This window comes from Berghia stephanieae, chromosome 5 (genome assembly GCF_034508935.2).
Source record: "Berghia stephanieae isolate SIO BIC M18660-M18661 chromosome 5, UCSD_Bste_1.3, whole genome shotgun sequence".
Lineage (NCBI taxonomy): Eukaryota > Metazoa > Mollusca > Gastropoda > Nudibranchia > Aeolidiidae > Berghia > Berghia stephanieae.
Genome location: NC_088364.1, coordinates 48,307,329 through 48,326,925, shown reverse-complemented (window position 1 = coordinate 48,326,925; position 19,597 = coordinate 48,307,329). Strand labels below are relative to the sequence as shown.

At 35.3% G+C, this 19,597-nt stretch overlaps 2 protein-coding genes across 3 annotated transcripts; one reads left to right on the top strand and one right to left on the bottom strand.

Annotated features, from left to right (window-relative positions):
- The first annotated feature begins 54 nt into the window (after positions 1-54).
- On the top strand, positions 55-18,822 carry LOC144973077 (dehydrogenase/reductase SDR family member 7B-like). 2 transcript variants are annotated; one of them, XM_078915072.1, is made up of 7 exons: positions 55-148; positions 2,562-2,744; positions 4,249-4,349; positions 4,735-4,957; positions 6,145-6,237; positions 7,186-7,338; positions 9,267-18,822. In XM_078915072.1, exons 2-7 carry the CDS (start codon positions 2,588-2,590, stop codon positions 9,476-9,478), a joined length of 939 nt encoding a protein of 312 aa, XP_078771198.1. In that variant the 5' UTR covers positions 55-148; positions 2,562-2,587; the 3' UTR covers positions 9,479-18,822. The 2 variants fall into 2 exon arrangements, with proteins under 2 accessions (XP_078771198.1, XP_078771199.1); XM_078915073.1 differs by lacking the exon at positions 55-148 and adding an exon at positions 435-499 and having other exon boundaries at positions 9,267-15,795.
- On the bottom strand, positions 12,200-15,789 carry LOC144973078 (uncharacterized). The gene has a single exon (XM_078915075.1). The coding sequence runs from the start codon at positions 13,228-13,230 to the stop codon at positions 12,574-12,576; it is 657 nt and encodes a 218-aa protein (XP_078771201.1). The 5' UTR covers positions 13,231-15,789; the 3' UTR covers positions 12,200-12,573.
- Positions 18,823-19,597: the final 775 nt, after the last annotated feature.

Below are 19,597 nucleotides of genomic sequence, written 5' to 3'. Positions count from 1 at the left end.
ATCAGTACAACAGTTTCAACAGTTTGGTAAATCAAAAAAGGTGAAAGGTTAAGATTGGTACCGAACTGAAGAAACCGAAACTAACTTAGGTATCTAGCACGGCAGCCAGCCTACAAGCAAAAATTAGATTTTATTCTGCTCAAGAGAGGTAGATAATCCATGATTACATTCTGAAATTAAAATTGCTAAATGCTCTGATTACAATATATACTATTAGCAACCCACGGGATGAATTTATAATGAGATGGATTGTTGACTTTGGCACTGTAGACTAAAGTTAAAGATTGTGATTGATGAAGTTGAAGCCATAGTGATTGGGATTGGGACTTCGACTTCGACTTCGACCTTCGCCTTTGACTTTGTCGATTTTGGTTTGTGGCAAAGTACATGAGATCATGAAACCGCAGAGCATATGGTTGAACGTTGCATTGTCAAGCGGCTGTTCACAAAGGCTTTCACAAATGTGGTAACGATTTCGCCGCTTGGATGGACTATCGTAGTAATAATATTGTCGCTGAGTGAAACCATTTCATAAGATTTAGACGGTGGCTTAATTAATGAATGGTGGTGTTTTTATACACCTCCGTTGGAGGTGTACAAAAACGCACCGTTTTTATGCACCTCCGTTGGCGGTGATAGTGATAGTAAATTAATGAAAATGTTGCTGCATACGTCCATGAGGTTTTAATAGTTTTAGATTGTAGTTTAGCACGCTGCTTAGTGATTACCGATGTATAATGATAATAAATTAAAGAATAATAACAATAATTTAAAAAATCAAAAGTAAAAAGAAACATGGCACACAAATACTGATCTCAAATAAATAAATAATTTTAGAAAATTAAAATCGAAGTTTTTTAAAAACATGATAAAAAGTTTTTGAAAAAAAAAAAAGAAAGAAAAAAAGCAAACAAAATCAAAAACAAAGTAAATCAAAAAAAAAATAAAATGTAAACAATTGGAATCGAACCCAGTACTTTCAAGGTTGGAGTCTGACAGCTTGTCCACTGCACCACGGAGCCACCTGACTGTTCATCACATTTAATAGGTCATTCTAAAACATTATTTTACCTTCGATGCAACTTCTATTTTCTGGTTTTATATTTCGAATTTTAAAATTATTATCATTTTTATATAAATTTATTAACAAAAACATCCTACAGATGTCACAATATAACTTTCGCCATGTCCAAATACAGAGACACGATATCGCTAATGAAATTGGGTGGAATGCGCATGCGTGACGGAGGTGTATAAAAACGATCCGTTAAGATACACCGTCAACGGAGGTGCATAAAAACACTACGTTAATTAATACGTACTGTTTTATGGACCTCCGTTGACAGTGTATCTTAACGGATCGTTTTTATGCACCTCCGTCACGCATTCGCATTCCACCCAATTTCATCAGCGATTATTGTGTTTCTGTATTTGGACATGGCAAAAGTTATATTGTGACATCTGTAGGATGTCTTTGTTAATAATGTTTTTTTTTGTCCTTTGAGACAACCATCCATCATTGGTTTATAGATCTGTACCCAGGAACAGATAGAAAGGCAGCTCGGGCTATTTGCCAGAAAATGGGTTGATGATTTTAATGGAATTGAAAGAGATGGGTAGTACTTATTCCCCTTTCTTGACCCTATTCAGTGATTTCTCTGCATATTTGGGAAAAAGGGGTTGGGGGTATTTCTGTTAAATCATTCTAATAATGACCGAGTCACTCGTTGGATTTGGTTTTCTTGAAGATATCCTGAAAATGGCGGTAGTAGTAAGACTGATTCAGTGTTAGATTGATTCTGCAGTTAAGTAAGTATTGATAGCGTTAACTTTTAGATTATGTGTGTAAATGAATTGATAAATGGAAAGAGTGATGGTACTCTGAGTGTTTAACCTTGATGATTTCACTCTCGAGAGGTCCAGTCATTGTTTTGTTTTGTGAGGACCCTATAAATAGTCCTTGGAACCTATGTTTTAGGGAGGTTGTCTATAACATGTATCTATGCATAACATCAGTACTAGGGGTGAGATGAAGGACCTCTGAGGGACACTGTCACTTGGATTAAATGGCATTTCTGCTACCATAATCCTGAAATTAACATTTTCTCTTACATCTTATTATAATTATCTTTGCAATTTTCATAGGATGCAACGTTTCAGTACAACCCTTGCCTCAATATCCAAGACAAAGACTGGAATGTGCTCATTGCCTTCTTTTATCTATGCAGCTCTGCAATAATGTGTCTAGTGTCAAATCCCATTAAAAAACCTTATGATTGCAAATTGACTGTCTCAAAAGTTTTTAAAGGCAAATCAACAGTTACATTGATCAATAATTGTCTGTTCGATCGGGCAGAAAATGATTTATGTAGACAAGTATCCTACCAAAGGGTAGTAAACAATATTCATCACTGTTTAACACTATGGAATGTAATGTAGACCGCTTCCAAGGGTCTGATTGCTCTGCTATTTATGACTACTTGTTCTGTCTATAGTAGATGAATAAAAGGTAGTATCCACTTCTGATATTTTTCCATATTATTTTTATTTAATTCAAACAGTGTAGAAACATCATCTTCATTCAACGATGGGTGGGTTTATCAAAACCCATCTTTTATGGAGTCTTCTAACCTTACCACTGGGTCTTGTGTCACTCTACCTGTTTTTGTTCAAACGTAAACCAAGGCTTGAGTTAAAGAACAAAGTGGTTTTCATCACAGGTGCCTCTTCTGGTCTTGGAAAAGGTAACGAAAATAATGTTTAAAAAAAAATATGGGTATACTATGAGGAGAAAAAAAAAGATCATTTTTTAATTCAAGTGACTTTAACTTGATTTTGTAAAAGACAACTATCCCTATTGCTTGATTCCCAGTTAAGTAATTCATATTAAAAAATATTGAAATAAGTATTGCATCAAATTTTTATTCAATGGTTGATAAGAATTTGTGCGTAAATATTGATACATAATGCAATGCACAGCTCATGAACATCAACATCAATCTTTTCATAAAGCACAGATTGACTTCCACAAGATGCAAGAGTTTTATTGAAAAGGTATTCTAATTAGAATTCCTTCAATCTGAAACTTTGAATAAAGATTAAGTTTTCTATGATGAGGCTATTTAAAAATTGAATCCAGTTTTTTTTTTTTTTTAAAGAAATATTTATTTCATTATGATGTGGTGCCACAACTGCTTAAATTTTTTATGTTGTAGATTTAGATAAAAATTCCAATACCATTTCTATTTCAACAGGTTTTTAAATGAGGAAAATATTACCATTTTCTAATTCAATAGATTAACCCATCAAAAAAAAAAGCATCCTAGGTTTATTCAATTACCAGCAATGTATAATAATATGCATGGTATAACAGATGAGATCTAGAAAGTTTACAGATAATAATTATGATGATGATAATACAGTGCAAACTGCTTAATTGGAACAGCATCATTACGCATAAATCATTCCAATTAAGCGATTCCACAGTTGTCTTTCATAATCGGGACAACATATCAAGACTACATGCATGTCTCTTTTAGTAAATATGACAATAGCTATGTAGAGAATCCTTTTAATTGTTTGTGTAAAATTTTAACTTCTCTGCATGGGGCAGCGTGGCTCAGCTGTACGGTCTTTGCTTCGTACCCGAAAGGTACTGAGTTCGATCACCCACCGCTGCGCTGTGTGGCCTTGAGCAAGTCACCTCGCCCTAGCTCACTTTGCGGCGCTGCTCTGCGGCTGATGTCTGGGCTATTCCAGTCTTCCCTTGGAATAGACCCTAAAGACAAATTTCCCCATGGGGATGAATAAAGGGAATGATTTTTAAATTTTTTTTTATTAAGAAATAACATTTGATAGTAGTACATGTGTGCAGGCATAATGATGTACAGAAGGGCAAATAATTGAAGACACATGAATCTTGTTTCACCATAATTTACAACACGTTATATACAATTAATCAACCTGGCATTAATAAAAGCAAATCAATCGTTCATTGCATCATTCTTCTTCTTCTTCTTCTTCTTCTTCTTCTTCTTCTTCTTCTTCTTCTTCTTCTTCTTCTTCTTCTTCTTCTTCTTCTTCTTCTTCTTATTATTATTATTATTATTATTATTATTATTATTATTATTATTATGTGTAATTATGATAAAAAGAACAATTCACAGTAAGTTTTGTTCTCTAGAAATAGTGGGATGTCTTTGCCATACTAAATATTTTTCATATTTGGCATTATTTTTTCTTCCACAGCCTGCGCAGAATCATTTTTCAATGCTAAATGTAAAATTATACTGTCTGGTCGTAACAAGGATCGCCTATTAGAAGTGAAGAATGAGTTGCTAAAAAATAAGGTATCTGTTTTAAGATTTGTTCGCTTAGTCTAATTGCTTTTATTTCAAATTGATAGCGAATTTTTAAATGTTGCATTTTATTTCTTTCTTGTCTTTTCACCTTTTACTCTTATTTGTCCTGCATTTGATATCTTGTTCACCTGAGCTTTTTGGACATCTCTCAAACTGATTATTTTGTAACTAGCAACCGTTATAGAGGGATTTTCTCAACTGATTCTTTAATGTAAATCAGTTTGTGCTGTATTACTGTTATGAAGAGGATTAACATGAAATGAATTGTAAATAATTATTTTATCGTTGTGAAGACTTTCTTTATTAAGAGAAAAAAAATAACAATGTCAGTATACTTTCCTTTTTGTTATAATATTTTGACTCTTATCTTTAGGTAAACACAGATTACCATGATCCAGAGATCGCTGTTATTGACTTGGAAGATTTAGCAAGTATACCCAGTAAAATGAAGGAAGTCTTGTCCACCTTTGGCCCTATCGACATTGTTGTCAACAACGCTGGGCTTAGTTCCCGAGGTTTAGGCATAGACACTGATTTGGAAGTTTACCAGAGACTCATGAATGTTAACTTCTATGCACAAATTCTAGTTACTAAAGGTACACTTTTATAGTATCATGTTCTATTCTCTTTGTCTTCACACAATAATATTTAACCAAAACGCTTTGTTTACCATCTTATTTATTTTTTTTCAAATAAAAGAAGTTGTTTTTCATTTCATTTCTCAATAAAACTCTCAGACTATCAATGAAACTGCTTTACAATGAGTCCCTTGCCAACAGTAATAACATTTATGACGAGACTGTAAGGCAATATTATCATATTTTTTTTTTCAACAAAGACTGCTGTTATTGCCTAGGTACTAATTTTACACCTTGAGTATAGTGAGAAAGTGTGAGTAAAGTTCCTTTTCCAAGGACTCATCCTTGCCTCACTTAGAACGGAACTCAAACCCGAGACCTGCCTTTCCAAAGACGGGTGACACACCTCAAGGCCACAAAGACGCGTATAAACACAGTCTATAATATGGGCGTTTTCTCAGACTTTTGCCAATCAAGGATTGACTGTCCATGTGAATTGGATTGGAATTGTACAGAATGTTGTGCAGTGCTTTTTTTTTGTGGGGGGGGGGGGGGGGGGGGGGGGGGCTTCATGTGAGCAACAGACTCAGTGTCAACTTGAGTAAATTGCCAATGTGCACTAAAAACAAATATATGTCCACAACAATTACAACAATAAACTCATGAAACGGTCTTGATATATGCTTGCAAATGTCGATAGTGCATTTTTAAAAAGGTCTTAATAATGCTCAAAGTGCAGATTCCAGCAGTCAATTTATTTCATAATCGAAACGCATTTCTAAGATAATGTTGGGTAATGACGACAATCACTATCTGGCCTGGTTTATATTTCATATGGTTTTTTTTTATTTTACTACTGATCTCAGCATCTCTTCATCACAAATGTAATTTAGTTCAAAAATTCATGCCACTAAAGTATTATTAGCAATGACAACCCCCATCCCTCTTCCCCTCTCCTTCCTGACATCTTGACCAATGTTCTACACTGGCTAATAATAACTGAGTCATGTTGTCAACTGCGAGGCCAGTTGTGATGTGGTGACAGCTGTATTGTTTGTTGTTGTTGTTTAGTTTTTTCTATTCAGATTACAAGATGAGGCTTTATTGTTTTTTGAAATCAATTTAACTATTGCAAATTCCAGTTGTGGAAACCATTTGTTTGATAAAAGTAAAACAGTTTTTTCTTTATTCTTATTTTCCTGCAGCACTTCTCCCACATATGATGCAAAGGAAGAGTGGACATATTGTAGTCATCAGTTCGGTCCAGGGACTAATAGCTATTCCAAGCAGGACTGCATGTGAGACTTTTTATTCCACATTGATTTAAGATACGTTGTCGTTAGTGATTGGACTTGGTGTGGAATTTTAAAAGTAGACATTTTGCACAATTTCAATCATTTTTTTTTTGTGTAGCTTTTGGATGGGATTGTTTTTAGCACGCTTAAGACTGGGGCATTAAATGTGCATATATAAAAAAGGAAGTGAACAATCGGGACAATCTAGGATATTTGCTACTTACTATAAGGAAGGGATTCACCAAAAGCAAGGTCTACAAGGAAGTCACATGGTTTGATTTCTTATATGAAGTCAGATAGATCGGATTTTGGTCGAATAAAAAAGTGGTGGTCAAATTTTTAGAAAATAAAATAAATGCATATATACATAGTCATACAAAGTATGAGACTAGCAATGTGAAAGATGCTAGAATGTTCTTTGGTATTTGACCTTGTAGCTGGGTCTGTTCGATTTAACAGAAAGTGCTTTGTGATAAACTAGAGTCCTATGAGTCCTACCCAAAGGGTATGAAGCAATTGCCATTGTCCTTTTAATGCTTTTAGAAATCTTAATCAACTGAGGCTCTGTGGCGTTATGGCTCTGAAGGACTTATTTTTTTGGTTTTTTTTTGAGCTTTTTAGCACAATATATCAAATGGTTTCTTTAAAAGTAATCAAACAAAACTGCTTAAAGATGAGCATTAGACAATAAATTAATTGTGGGTCATGGTGCTGAGGTCATCCTGCAATCCTGCACTTTCCTATTGGGAAAACTTGATCCCACACTTTCATCTTGGCTTAGAGAAAGGTCAGGCTTAATCTGGGAAGATGCCCTTTTTCAAAGGTTATGTCTGTTTTAATTTTTGATATGGTTATTTCTCTTTATATTTTCCATCATGTATTTCTCTTTGAATATCCTACATGAATTTGATAATATCTTTCATTATTTAAAACTTTTTTCATACATTACAGATGCTGCATCGAAACATGCTATAGAAGGATATTTTAATAGTTTGCGGGCAGAGATGTCTTCTTTCAATATTGATGTTTGTGTCGTGAATCCATCATACATCAAAACTAACCTGTCATTAAATGCACTCTGTGGCGATGGATCACAAAGTGGAGGTAAGTGATTTAGTCATTGATATCTATACAATGAAATGCAGAGGTAAAGTGATTTTTTTATTAAGATGCCAAGCCTGTTGCTGATAAGAATCAATAAGTAGACAACTGTTCTCACTTTTGCATTTATGATCTATAGACATTACTCAATTATTCTTCTCAGAGATAAAAAAATATTGCAAAATCATTTAGTATTGTAAATTGATGATATACAAAATATAAATCTTCAAATTTATTTATTTTTACAGATTTGGTAATTGAGTTTCTCCTATGTGCACATATTTACAGGTTTGATCATCATCATTATTCCATACTTGTCCCAGGCATTGAAAGTTTCATGAATAGTTTATCTCCACATCTTTATCTCTTGCAGTTTTGATCAGTTGCCCTGATATCATGACAGTGAATTCATTTATATGTTCGATTAGGGTCTGTTTTTGTTTGTCCATTGTACTCTTCTCTTTCTATTTTTTTTCCATTGATTGCAAGGAATTCAGGCTTGTCTTTTCGGATAAAGCTCAGTTGTCATTCTATTATCATTTCAAACGTTTTTAGTTTCTAGTAAGTGAGGTCCAAAATGTTATTTTTCATTTGATTTGTGCATGGTTTAGCATTTCATTCTTCAAAAGTATCTAATTTCAGAGGCGTTATTCTTTTTTCTCAGATTTTTTTTGGTCAATGTCCAGCTTTAGCAGCCATTAAGCCAAGTGCAATTATGAGCATGTTTAACATTGTTGTATTGGAGTATATTTTTCCTTGGTTAGAGAGTATTTCTATTACAAGCCACTGATATGACCGTAATGTATTGCAAGTGCTGTAAAACCTTTAAAAACAAACAAACAAACAAGTCATAGAATGTTGCAGCTGTTGTTGGTGTTTGAGCTGAAATATTTTGATCATCTTTGTTTTAAGTTGTATGAATCTGTTGTATTCATAAATTTGGGAAGATCATTCCAGTCTTTGGTGATGCAGGATGCAAATGTGTTCTCTATCCTCACAATTTGTCGCGTCCATTATCATTTCCCTATGGTTGGTTTATCATCATAGGCTTATTGGGGGCCTCTGGATTCCTTTATAAGCCAAGGAGGCTGATTCTCTTGTGCTTATATTGTTTTGTCTGGACTAGCGTTGCTCCTTTGCTTGGGAGAAACAAATCAGAATCTCATTTGATAACATTTTCTTCATGTAAATCATTTCTTCATTTTATATCATTGTAATCTATTAACATGTATGATAACAATATTGTAATTTATTATATGTATGATGACAATATTCATGAGATCTGTTGCTTGTATCATTGTGAGATTTTGTATGAATCGGTTTTAGGATCTACCTGTGTCTTCTTTTTTCAACCGCTCTCCTGTGTTCAATTTTTTAACGGAGTGATTGTAGGTGCAGATAAACTTCTAGATTTTAAATCTTTTGATGTCCCTCTCATCCCCCGATTTCATGGGGGCGATTTAACCCAAAATTGTAGCACGTGTTCTAAGAATCTTTTAAAGAAAATAAATATATAAATAAACATGCTGAACAAACATGAGATCTACTTTTGCGGTATCTTTTCTATCCGTCTTTATTAATATGTTTCCATATCCACATGGTCTTTGATCTTTATTCTTGAGCAGGGCTACTCTGCCCAGACCCTGCTTGGGATTCCTTGCAGAAAAGGGATAATTGAAATGCCTTTCATTCTGTGGGATGAAGATATCTTTTTAAAAAATTCTGTCATAAACTCATTGCTTAGATCTACTACTCTTCTTCAAGAAAGTCTCCTTTCTCTCTTTTTTTTTTATAGGTTGTTAATAAAAGCTGATAATATGAACTATATAATTCTTTTATCTGTGTCATTCCTTATTTCTTTTTCAAAGTTCGTATGCAATGCCTCTTACAAACAAATAGTCATCAATAATATTTTCATTCTTAATTTACAGAGGTGGATAATCACATTGCAAAGGGGTTTGATCCAAGCTATGTGGCCACTGAAGTTGTTGAGTGTGTTGCCAACAGGTCAGAGATGAAACTTGTTTGCCCAACCTACATGCAATTAGCAATATGTCTTCGAACAATGGCTCCATCTTTGTTCTTCAAATTAATGGAACGTCGACATAAAAAAGAACAGAGTGAAAGCAAGAAAAATATGTAAACTTTGGTTTTCATTTTGTTCACAGCTGTAACTTTTTGTATTTAAAAGAGAATTGTAGATAACATTTAAAATTTATTTGATTTTACAGTGGTCTCAGTTTGTAAGCACTCTTGTTTTAAGTAAATATGGCTATAACAGACATGCCTACCATCTCGCATTTTGCAGAATCATCCTGCAAAACAGCCCTAGATCCCGCAAATGTCTCAAACACAAGATAAGATTTCTCATTTAGGCTAATAGTTGTTATCACCACAGAGGATGAGCAAATTAGATAGATGGGAATGAGAGGGAACATGTTTACAATGTATATATTAGTGAAGAAGAGTTTGCATTTGCAAGAATCTAGCCTATTGATGACTATCATTGTGTCTGTCTAGTAGATTAAGCTGGGCATGGCCTTAATTGTTTCAATTTCAAGGTTTGCTGAAAAACCCCTCTCCAAAATCCTCCTTTATTTAATACCTGCCCCCCACAAATTTTCCAACTAATTTTTTTTGGGGTGTTGGTCAACTTCAGTGCTACACTTTTTCATGGATCACACATTCGATAAATTCACAGGTTCACCTTGCAAAGACAAACGTCCCAAATTATACCCTTCGTTGTCTCAGTAAATTTTTTTCAGCATCCACACATGGTTTTACTGTTTCAACGAACTAAACTGAGACAACCTTGACCTCCACCTCCCGCCCTACACACACTTCACACAAAGAGAGAGAGAGAGAGATAGCAAACATATTGCATTCCTCATTTTTGGTCAAAATTCCTCATTTTCATGTTTCTGATTTCTCAAAGCCATTTGTCAGGGTTGGCATGTTTGCTATAAACCCACTCTAGGAGGGAAACATAATTTTTACAATCAGGGTGTCAGAGACATTAAAAAATCCTACCAGCCAAAGCAAAATTCCTTACATGAGTTTCTTTCTTCTAACATTTTTGTTATGCATCCTGGGGGTCTGCTCTTATAGTTCCCAGTTATGAATCGGGCGCCTTGTCTCTGGACTCTCTCAAGTTTTTGAATATCCTCTTTCAGGTAGGGGTCCCAAGCAACTGCGCCATATTCCAATTGTGATCTCACAAGTGCAAGGTAGGCGTTTTGTTTGCATGACATTGGGGCGTGGCTAAGATTTCGGCGGAGAAAGGCGAGGGTGGATCTTGCCTTTTGGGTTATTTTGTTGATGTGTTTCCCCCATTTCAAGTCCTTTGAGAAGGTGAACCAAGGTATGGGTTATCGTCAACTTGTTTTAGGACAGTGTTGTTTAACGTGTAGGTCTCATTGTACTTTTTGGCTGTGCTGAGGATGTAGCATTTGTTTGCGTTAAATGTCATTCCCCAATCATTAGCCCACTGTTCGAGACTATTCAAGTCCTCTTGTAGCAATTTTTGGTCGGTATATTAGACAGTCGTCGGCGAATAACCTAATCTGAGTTACTCATATCAAGGGGTTCATTGGGCCTATCTTCACCACACTATACACTACACTTATGCAAACTATAATATTCTGTTCTTATTTTACAACCAGAATTTAGATTCTATTTACTTATAACACAATCGCAGAGTAAGCATCTACTCTAGCTCCTTTTCTTTCCTTGCAATTTCTGAAGAAAGAACATCCAGTTCCTTACTTCTACATTTTCAGTCTCTCCTAAGTGCAGTGCTCCTGACCAGAAGATCATGTTGCATTGCTGAGGATGACTTTTCAGCCTCTTCATCCAAGTCATCTGCAGTTTTGATCAGATTATCTATGTCCAGAATATCCTTGCTCTCTTTCTTCTCTTTAAGGGCATTTGAGTACCTGATCCATGCTTTGCTGCATGGTTTCAGTATGTCAGGAGATATCACCACCTTAGAAACTTTTTCTCCATTTATGAATTGGCAAGTAAAGTGTCTTGCTATCAATGACTCTTCAACAAAATTTTCAATTGTGATCTCCTTATTAATTGAAAATCTTCTTTCCACATCCGCAGTGCCTTCGGACAGTATCAATATAAGATTGATTATCTTCTTCAGGTCTGGAAATCGATCAAACTGTCCATTTTCATTGAAGTACCTATCAATCCTTTGATTGGTGTATGGCACTCCCTTAATAACTGACCTGAATAATCCATATTGATGAATTACATCATCAACATTATCCGCTGATATGCTCTTGGGGCTAACTAAATGGACCACTGCATTTCTGAACAGTTTTTTTCGAATCCACTGAATCATCCTGGATGACTTTGGGATTAAGGAATGTTATATTCTGAGCAAACCTATACTTCAGGGGAGATTTGTCTAAGATTTTAGTGATGCAAGTTTTCACAGATTTTTGAAAGCACATCTTAAATTCCATTTTCTTCAGGTCTGATGGTTTCTTATATTTCTCCATCAATCCAGAGGCCTGAAATCCGACATCTATTGAATTGTGGTTCTTAAAATGATGCTTCTCAATGTCATTAGGAGGCACAAGGTCTGAAAATGTTTCCAGTTTGGCAAAAACATTTTAAAATCAGTCCATACAGCCGCTTTACAATTTCTGTTAAATCATTACAGAGGAATGGGGCTAGGGGTTGACAATGAAGAGGAATAAATGGAGTTTTGCAATAATAAGCCCATCCTTTTCGATTCTGCTAAAATTTTAATGTGGCACATGTTAAGTTAGATAGTTTTCCTATTTTTACCTGCGATATGTATCCACCACATAAGGCCAAATCTCCATTGCACACTCCCCAACATTGACATTCTCAAGACATATGTGTCCACAAAACTTAAAGAGGGGGGGGGGGGGTACTTTGTCAGGGCTGCCAACCCCCATCAGTAAAAAAGAGTACAAGTGAGGGAGAAAAAGAGTAAGATTTGGGCAAAAAGAGTAAGATCCTAAAAAGTAAGCGATTTACTCGAAGAATGTCACATACTCATATACGTACATACCTATTTTTTTTGGCACTGTAGACTTCTTTGTTGACAGCAGTACAATGATGAGTAACAAAACAATTCCCTTGTCGCACAAAGAACACTTAAAAACACAATTTATATCATTCCCAGAAAATCAATATCAATACAGGTACAAAGTCGAGCAAACTATTTACAGGTCCTTTAAATTTATATTTTGTTATTCACATCTTGAGGGATTTGGCCGTGGCTGACTTAGCCTTAGTAAGCACTTCCTTTGCCACAGGCTCCCTAAATGATTTTCCTCTGTTTTTATATATTGCAAGTGATTCTAACAATCTGTTTGACATACAGTTTCTAAAATCTGTCCTGTTCCTCCTTACCATGCTAAACAGTCGCTCACAAGAAGCATTGGAATGAAAAATTGATAACACTCCAAGCATGCATCTACTCAGAACAGTGAATCGTTTACCCCCTTCCTGTGTCTCCTCTTTTGCCATTCTAAACCAATACTTGTCGGCTGATTCAGTCTTATCCATGTCTAAATTGCTTGCCTGCCACTGCCTGAACTCCCTATTTAAAATATCCATGTTTTCTTCGAATTCCTTATCAGCTGGCAGCAATGATCTAAAGTTCAAAACAAAGTACTTGATGTCAGCAAAAGACGAAGATTTCCTTTTAACAGGGTCGGCCACAGATGCATGGAGAAGTGCCTTATTGTCCATATTACATTTTTTCTGGAAGTATTCAATGGCCACTTGAAAATATTTGGTGACTGATGTGAAGAAAATTACCTTTTCTTCCTCATTTAGCTCCTTTTGAACAAAACTTCTACACTTAAAACCTACATCTATTTCAGAATCAGGAAGGAGATTTTTCATAACATCTATGTCGAACTCGTCATTTTCACCTACAGCTGATGTATCATCATTACCATGATTATAATGGTATCGATTACATCATGGCTGGACAATACCCATCCGGCATTTTTTTTATTACTTTCACTTCCGGTAACCGGCTATACAACCGGGTCATTAGAATTTGAAAACCTAATGCAAACGGAAAAAAAATAAAAAAATAAATCCAAAACCCCCCAAAATACGTACAATTTCATAAAAAGTCTTACACGCGTACAACGGTAAAAAAACCGTAAGAATATGTATTTTTCGCGTAAGGTTGGCAGCCCTGCTTGGTGGTGGATCCTAACTTTTAAAAATCAGCCTCCCTGGTTGGTGCATCTTTAAAAGGGTAGTACAAGGATTTTAGAAACCTAGCAAGGTCCCATTCTGATGCAATAAGGCCAGCTTTAAAACTGTTATGCACAACATGAAGACCACAGGAACCTATGTTTAAGAGAGTAACATTCTCCTCTGCCTGAATGTCCTTTGTTAAATCATTGGGGCCGTCCATAGATAATTGTAACAGTTTCTTGGTTCCCAACTCTGTAAGGATAGATTCCAAACAGCACTGGATGTCCCGAGCCTTTGCATAATCCAAAAACAGTGAATCAATATACTTTGTTTTCACTTCTCACCTTATCCTAGGTAATGAATGTGGAGATCCATTTGCTCAAAGTTCATGCTTTCGTCACACATCCAAACAAATTGTTCTGTTTTTTAAATTTCACCAATAATAGCTTCTTGCACAGCTGGGTCAATGCCATAAATTACTAAATATCCCAAGCTTTGTCCTGGAGCATCGAAATGTCTTTGCTATTTGTGAATCCTTAAACATGACTTCAAATAATGGTCCAACGTCATCAGAATCACGAGCACTGTTGTGTTTTGATATTAAATAAAGGGCCCATCTAATCTCAGCTTCCAGGGTGTCAGGTGATGATACATGGTTAGTTGTTTTCGGTTGTTCAGTGGGAAGGCTAATGGGTGGACTACTAGGTGTGGATGAGTTGGTGCGAGGAGTTGCAGTGATGGTGACTATCTTACTTTTGTTAACTGCAAAGCTTAAACTCTATTGGAACTGTTATATTCTCAAACCATCTGTGTCCACAAAACTTAAGGGGGTACTTGGTGGATCCTAACTTTAAAAAATCAGCCTTCCTGGTTGGTGCATCTTTAAAAAGGTAGTACAAGGATTTTAGAAACCTAGCAAGCTTTAAAACTGTTGTGCACTACATGAAGACCATAGGAACCTATGTTAAAGAGAGTAACATTCTCCTCTGCCTGAATGTCCTTTGTCAAATCATTGAAAGCTCTCCAAGTGACGTTGGGGCCGTCCATAGATAATTGTAACAGTTTCTTGGTTCCCAACTATGTAAGGATAGATTCTAAACAGCACTGGATGTCCCGAGCCTTTGCATAATCCAAAAATAGTGAATCAATATAATTTGTTTTCACTTCTCACCTTATCCCAGGTAACGAATGTGGAGATCCATTTGCTTTTTCTGTAAATCAAAGTTCATGCTTTTGTCAAACATCCAAACAAATTGTTCTGTTTTTTTTTTGTAATTTCACCAATAATAGCTTCTTGCACAGCTGGGTTAATGCCATAAATTACTAAATATCCCAAACTTTGTCCTGGAGCATCGAAATGTCTTTGCTATTAATTTGTGAATCCTTAAACATGACTTCAAATAATGGTCCAACATCATCAGAAGCACAAGCATTGTTGTGTTTCAATATCAGATAAAGGGCCCATCTAATCTCAGTTTCTAGTGTGTCAGTTGATGATACATGGTTGGTTATTTTCAATTGTTCAGTGGGAAGGTTAATGGTCAGACTACTAGATGCGGATGAGTTGGTGCGAGGAGTTGTAGTGGTGGTGACAGTCTTACTTTTATTAACTGCAAAGCTTAAACTTCTATTGGAACTGAGCAAAGATTTTGTTTTTTTATGTGTGATAGAATCTCCATGATTAATTAAGGCCTTAATGCCACAGTACCCTATAATATACGATTGGTGACATATCTTACACAAAAATTTTGTTTTGTCATCTTTGATATCAGCAATCCAATATGAAAATCTATGGTCTGACAACTATTCAGGATTAAAATAACTTTTCCCAATTGTCAGTTCAGAATGTGAATAAGTGCTCTAACTATAAACTAGAACGAGTGAAAGTAACGACGTTCTCCACTTTCCTAACACACACACGTTTATGAAATAAAATTGATATAGAAATTAAAAGCTCTAGATCCACAAGTTGGTAGACCTGAACAAGTGTATATATGTAACCATTTAAAAAAAAAATAATTCAGGGTGGTTTTTATTGTTTAAGATCGCACAAACAAATCAACGATTCTTACTCTCAACGATATGACTTATACTTATGATCACATTGGGGTGGGCACTAAACCTAGCTGAAGCATCATGTCATGTTTTTTTCCACTTTTTCTCACAAGGCAATGAAATAAAGATTAAAATATTTAGATCCGAGAATTGGTTGTGGTAGACCTGAACATTAAACACAAAAAAAATATTTAAAAAAAATCCAGCCTGGTTTTCTTTATCTAACTAGAACACGATAACATTTTCCAAGACTTGTAGGCCTGAACAAGTTTAAATGCAACCATAGACAGTCTGACTTCCAGCGCAGCTTTCTTTCGTCAAGAAGGTAGAGCCAGAATGAAACAACACTTTCCCGATTAAGATCGCAATTTCAGAGAGCTTAATCATTTTTCGACTTAGTCAATGCTATGAAAAGTATCGGAAAAAAAGTATTTGAATGTCAATAGGCTTGTCGATAATGCCCATCCAGGGGCAAAACGGCGCTTTCCACCTCCTGTTTCAGAAGATCGCAAAGGAAGTAAAGGGGGGTCACTTACACCAACTGGAAATATTAATCAGTCTGTTGGCGTTCATCTGATCAGGCCATTTTTTGTTGTATTATCGAAACTGATATTTGTGTCTGCTGATGTGCGTCAATTTAACAGACCAAATTTTTATTAATCCGACTTACAGATCCGTTATCCAACCAAAAAATGCCTTATCTGACTGACCAACGGTCATCCAACCAAAATCCGACTTGCCTGGACACCCTGTACAATATACAAGTAAATGTACCTTTATAAGCACTTTCACCCAAACAAACTGTGTATAAGCGTGCTCATTTTCCTAAACCAATCTTTTTAAATGTTAAAATATAGAGATTAAATAAATCAGTGAAAATGGTTTGGGGAAACTATTGAAGCACTCTGATGATGTTAACTACAACCACTTATTCTATTATTTCTCTTACATAAAGCATACCCATTCTATTGATTAACACCTAAATGATGAAACCGTGCCTGTTGTAAAATCTATAGCGGTAACAATAGGCAGGTTTTGGTAAATTCTTTGAAACATTCTGGTGGTGGAAGATAGGGATGGATGTGTTGTGGTCATAGGCTACAAAGGACGAGGACAACTTTCAAGAAGTTGGAGGAGGAGCAGCAGAAGAAGGAGGAGAAGAAAATGAAGGGAAGCATAGAGGAAGAACAAGAAAGAGAAGAAGAGGGTGGAGCCTGAGGAGGAGGGAGATGAGATCATACCAACAGTCATAGATTTAAAGAAGCAGTGAAACAATTAAACTTTACATTTAACTAAATTGGTGAGAATGGAGTTGGCACCAGCATAGAGAAGTAGAGGTTCACATAGATGAGTCTAATCAGGCAAAAGATAGATATCGCAACAATTACTAGCTCCCTAATTCCTTGTCCTAAGTTTATGGTACAATGCTGTTGCATAATGTGAAAATTTGATCTAATGTTTAAAATTTTAAAAAAAGCAACCCAAAAGAAGAAGAAGAAAAAAAACCCCAACTTTTTATGGGCTATAACTATAAGCCTGCTATGCCTGATTCCAGAGAACTGCTTATAAACAGAAACTATTGTAGTACGCCAGATAGACTTTAAAATCTATATATTTTAAGTTTTTAATGCAATGTTGCACATACGATAGACCAGTTTATCTAGATAAATTAATAGGCTCAGCATTTGTTGTGTTGGGATCGTTATTTTTATAGAAACAAATATATTGATATCTAAGATGATACTATTAATAATAAGATGAACAAAACGAGGTGTGTTTGATAAATTCACACGAATGTTGTATTTGCTGTTTTCACTTTCAATTACTCAAAGGATCCACGTTTTTGAATTTGTTCCTTAATTTTAACTGGGAACACTTTATCATGATGTAAATGTAAAACACATATACCCTCACCTCGTCCATGTTTTCTCTGCTGACTGTGATGTTTGTAGCCAAAGGATGTAATGCCTTCTAGAATAATTTTATCCTGAGTATGGTCTTTGACCTCCCATGGTGTGCAGGAGGTCACTTGCTGTATCTTCCATCTTTCTAGATCTGCTTTCTGTCTTTGTTTTGGAATGGGATTACTTGGTTTTATTCTGGCCCTTGCTGAAGTCCTTGGATGAGAAGGAAACAGTCAAATGTATAGTATTAGTTTTGGGAGGTGATATTTTTCCCTTGTAAATTATCTATTTTTGTTTTGAACATATCTTGTTAACATTTGAGTGTAATCCTCTTAGTTGGATCCTGTACTGGTGTGTTGATGAGACTTTTAGGTGATCTCAAACTAAGTACACTGACAGTGTGCTCTACGAAATCTACATCTGTTCCCTATTTGAACCAATTCCCCTTTGTCTTACTTTTTCTTGGGTGCTTTAATTGTATTTTATAATTTTTTGATAATCCCATTTTTTTCCTTTATTCTGGCGCTGTACGACCTAAATGTGTTTTCAAGCGCTGTAAAGCGGGTGGTTGGATGGGAGCATCACCCTTGAATCATATACCTATGATGTTCGCATGGGTGTACGATCCGATAGTGATGTCGTTTCTTCTTCTCTTTACTAGCCTATCCTGCTTCTTTGGTTTGTGATTGTATTTTTGACAGGGGATATTTTTTTTCTGTAAATCTTCTGCCTGTTTGTTCTTGGTTATTTATAATTTAACTTATGATATCTTTAGGTTATGATTTTGATTTACATTTGTACTATTTTTGTTAGATTGCTTGTTTTTTTGTTTCAGCGGTCTCTCATATAACCTCAATTGTGTTGGAAGAGACCTAAAGCAACAAACAAAAAAGCGCTGTAAAACCCTTTAAAAAAAGACAAAACCAATAAACCATAACTTCATCACCTTCCTCAAACCCATAATAAAAACGGTGTCCGGCGGCATGTCTGCAATAAGTTCATGAATTAGAATCACTTTATTTCTTAGTAATTGACCAAATACAGCACTTTAACATGATGATTTAATGACACAAATTCTTTAATCAGGATGTTCTTGGTTTGTGTTTGTGTGTGTGTGTGTGTGTGTGTGTGTGTGTGTGTGTGTGATGATGCTAGTGTGGTTAATGCATAACCTTGACCAATATGCCTCTTGGGAGAGAGTACAATTTTTGCTGTTTCATATAATATAATTGTAACATTTGTTTGTTTTTTTTACGCTGATGCAACATTGTATGCTCTGTAAATGTCTGTGCTGAGATAAAAAGATAGTTTTGCCTGGATTTTATTTTTGTTTGAAATTTGTTGTTGTTTTTTTTTTCTTTGCCGAAAGTAAAACAGGACAGTGACCATCGTATATGCCATCTCTCTCTCTCTCTCTCTCTCTCTCTCTCTCTCTCTCTCTCTCTCTCTCTCTCTCTCTCTCTCTCTCTCTCTCTCTCTCTCTCTCTCTCTATTTCTATCTATCTATCTATCTATCTATCTATCTATCTATCTATCTATCTATCTATCTATGCATAGTGCATTCTGGGACAAAACTATCAGGATCACTTTCTTAGATTGTCTGAGTACTTTTGTACACAAAAGAATGGTACAAAATCCTGGGTTGAGGATCACAATATGTCATTGGAGAATGGCCACTGTTATCATGCATTATTTTTATGAGAAGTGATTTTTTAAACCCCTTTAAACCATCTCTCGGTTATGTCAATACATTATGATTTATATTATGTATGAATCAGATCTTGTATTTTACAATATGTGTAAAGAACAGTATTTTGAGTTGGTTTGAAAGTATTTCCATTACAACTACGAACCTATAATAATTTGGATTATCTGACCTGCACATAAGTGCTTGTCGTATTCGTTCCATTCATTCCATCAATTGACAAAGAGTTTTCTATTTTACTATTTACAATTTGTTTACTTGCTGAAAAGGATAAAAATCGTCATAAAAAATAATTATTTGTGTATTTTTGTTTATTTTGGTGTCATGTTTATTTTAGTTCACGTTATCGGGTGGTTGCAAGCACAAACGCAGAATACATACATGCAAACTCTCT

Bases quoted from the DNA above. Each gene is read 5' to 3' on its own strand.
- LOC144973078 (XM_078915075.1), bottom strand. From the start codon at position 13,230: ATGAAAAATCTCCTTCCTGATTCTGAAATAGATGTAGGTTTTAAGTGT.
- LOC144973077 (XM_078915072.1), top strand. From the start codon at position 2,588: ATGGGTGGGTTTATCAAAACCCATCTTTTATGGAGTCTTCTAACCTTA. The intron at 4,958-6,144 runs GTACACTTTTAT...ATTTTCCTGCAG, and splicing joins ACAAATTCTAGTTACTAAAG to CACTTCTCCCACATATGATG. The intron at 7,339-9,266 runs GTAAGTGATTTA...CTTAATTTACAG, and splicing joins CGATGGATCACAAAGTGGAG to AGGTGGATAATCACATTGCA.